Genomic DNA, 2748 nt, shown 5'->3' on the forward strand with positions numbered 1-2748 from the left:
TACTTGATTCCATTTAGGCTATAGGGTTTCCAGAAAAGTTCTGTGTTGCTTGGTACTTTAGGTATATTTCACATCTTGTAAGAACTTCAAAGCAGAATGCTATTCTGCTTTGTTCCATCATTCAGTCGTGTCCGACTCTGCAACCCCACGGACTGCAGCACACCAGGTTTCCCTGTCCTTCACTAGCTCATGTCTATTGACTTAAACAGTTAAGAAAAGGGAATGCTTTAAAGTTGTGTACAACAGCATCCATAGTAAATCTTAGCTCTGAAGATTAAAATACAAAGAGAATTAAAAAAAGAAAAGTAGAAAGTGTTAGAGAAAAACGTGGTCTCCTTCTCCTCTTGTCGCTCTACTGGCTCTAGCTACAGATGAAGGTATAGGCGTGTCTTCAGTCTCTGACAGGTTAAAGGGGCTGTCCTGCTTAGCCTATGCTGACTTCTGAGCCTAGCACGACTTTTTGTGTGGTTATTAGGAACTGGTAGAGATTTGACAGGTTCCAGGGTTTTGTAAGTATTCTATCTAAAGAAGCATAATAGAGAAAGGAATAGTGGATAAGAAAGATACAAGAGTGTTTTCCCCCAAATCTGTGTCTGTTCCTTCATAACCAAGTATAGCACATTTTTAAAAAAAATAATAAAGTTTGTTTGGAAAAAAATTGAAGGTGTAGTAAGAAATATAGAGTTTAACAATATGAAGAACCCCCTGGTAACTGATGATGCTAATGGATTATTTTATCTGCTCCATAATGTCAAATGTAAACATTTTTAATTATCAAAATTTAATTGTAACATGTAGTAATACTTTAAAAATAACATTTTAGATTTATTTTGGTACTACATTCCACAAGGGATATAATTCTATATGATCCATATCAGGTTTTATTAGACTTGGGTCACAGCTTTGGCTAAAGATTTAATTTTTTATGACTTTCCATTCAGTTAAAAGGTATATTTGGGGCTCCACTCATTGTTGTTGTTGTCCTTATCTTGCTGCTACATGTGAAAGTTTGTTTCTTTATTGAGAATATAAATAAAATGAGTTACTTCTTGCTAACTTTCATTATAGACAGGGTCTTCATGCTACTTGTCTTGGCCAGGGAACAGGAGGAATTGCCTGGAGGACACAGCAGAAAACAAAAATAGAATATAATAGTCAAATAACCAAATTCCCCCCTTGATCCTGGTAAATAGTTTGTAAAATTAGGCTGAGACTATCATATTGTGACTATTCTGCTTTATTTACTCACTGTTTAGATTTGAAATACGTATTTCAAAGACTGTTATAGGAGAAAAGGAATCATGTCAAATATTTCAGATGAGTTAGGTTAAAAAGCATATATCTAATTATAAAATGTTATGGAAATGTTATAGAATTATGCAATGTTAGTGAAAGTTAAGGGGAAATGATAAATGCTCTTTAGATCATGACATGATTCTCATATGGGCTTATTTAGAAGCCTAGAGATAGTACTGTCTTACTAATGCCCACTGAATAGGAAAATAGAAGGTGTGAAATTCTTAATTTTTATATAGTGAAGCTTCTTTCCAGGTATTGTTAGTAATGTTCAGAATCCTAGATAGAATGATGGCTAGAACAACACAATGAGAGCAGCAATTGATACAACAGAAATAAGAACAGGTCTGAACCAGTTGCAAAATAAGCAAGGCTTCAGAGGACTCCCAACCACTCTTGTCGTCATAGGTTTCAGTAACCGGTCCCACTGGGTCAGGATGGCATTTCTGGCTCCTGGCCACTTTCCTGGGCCCACCAGCCTAAACTGGTATGGGGTGCAAGGGCCAAAGTAGACCTCCAATGCCAACTTTGGATCTGTGAGAAACAGCCATGGGATGTTGGGCTTTGCCCCAATGAAGGAGGCAAGCTCATCCATATAAACAACATAATCCGTCTGTATGGTATCACTTTTGCCAAACCTAGAGGAGGGAGAGAAACAAGACTGTGGCTATCCGAGCTTCCTTTAGAAACAAGAACAGGGAAAATGCCTCACACCTTTTTATCCACGCAAATCAACATCGATCCTTTTGTTGGTAAGGGGATTATTGCTCATTATCCAGTACTTTGTAGATTTTACTGAAGGACTTTCATACTGATCTCACTTGGACATTCCACAACACAACAAGGCTGCTGAGAAAGGCATTTTTATCCACATTTACAAGTAGAGGAATTGTCTCTTGCTCACGTGTAGTTATTAATTCATGGCCACTGAGCTGATTAGTGACAGAGGTAGGACTGGAGCCTAGTTCTTCTGACTAGTTGTTGTGTGGCTGAGTCATTTATTAGAGCCACCTATTGGAAGGCATCCTTACATTTTAGAGGACGTATGAGCTAGAAAATAGAAGTCCACATCCGTGTGTTCCCAAGCTCCTCTGAAATTTAATCTTTCTGGGTCTCTCTTTTATGATATATTGCAGGAGATATGGAGGGCTGAAACAGGATTTAGTGGTCTATCAGGTGCAAAGTATATCCTTGATAACTATTTGTTGAATGGCTGAATTTAGCTCATAGCTGTCACCCTAATGGTCCCACTCAGGAGTATTCAAGACTAAAACAGTTCTAAGTATTCACAAAGTCAGATTTTGCTATGAAAATTCTAGATCCCCTTTACCACAGATGTTCTTACAATTTGAGCTTTTTCCCCATTTTTTCATCAATATCATTCATCATGTCCTTGACAGAAGGCAAAGGGCATGTTCCTAAAAAAAAAAAAAAAAAAAAGTGGAAAGACAC

General features: G+C 37.3%; 1 protein-coding gene across 1 annotated transcript in view; it reads right to left on the reverse strand.

Moving 5' to 3' along the window:
* Positions 1 to 2748, reverse strand: part of LOC104983909 (dimethylaniline monooxygenase [N-oxide-forming] 3-like) — a gene marked incomplete at its 5' end in the record, with an annotated part of 5417 nt that continues 2669 nt past the window's right edge. Inside the window, 2 exons of the mRNA XM_010833437.1 lie at positions 1 to 1934; positions 2642 to 2727. Coding sequence (XP_010831739.1) covers positions 1592 to 1934; positions 2642 to 2727 — 429 coding nt within the window. The remainder of the gene's footprint in view (positions 1935 to 2641; positions 2728 to 2748) is intronic.

Source organism: Bison bison, unplaced genomic scaffold (assembly GCF_000754665.1).
Source record: "Bison bison bison isolate TAMUID 2011002044 unplaced genomic scaffold, Bison_UMD1.0 scf7180017845311, whole genome shotgun sequence".
NCBI lineage: Eukaryota > Metazoa > Chordata > Mammalia > Artiodactyla > Bovidae > Bison > Bison bison.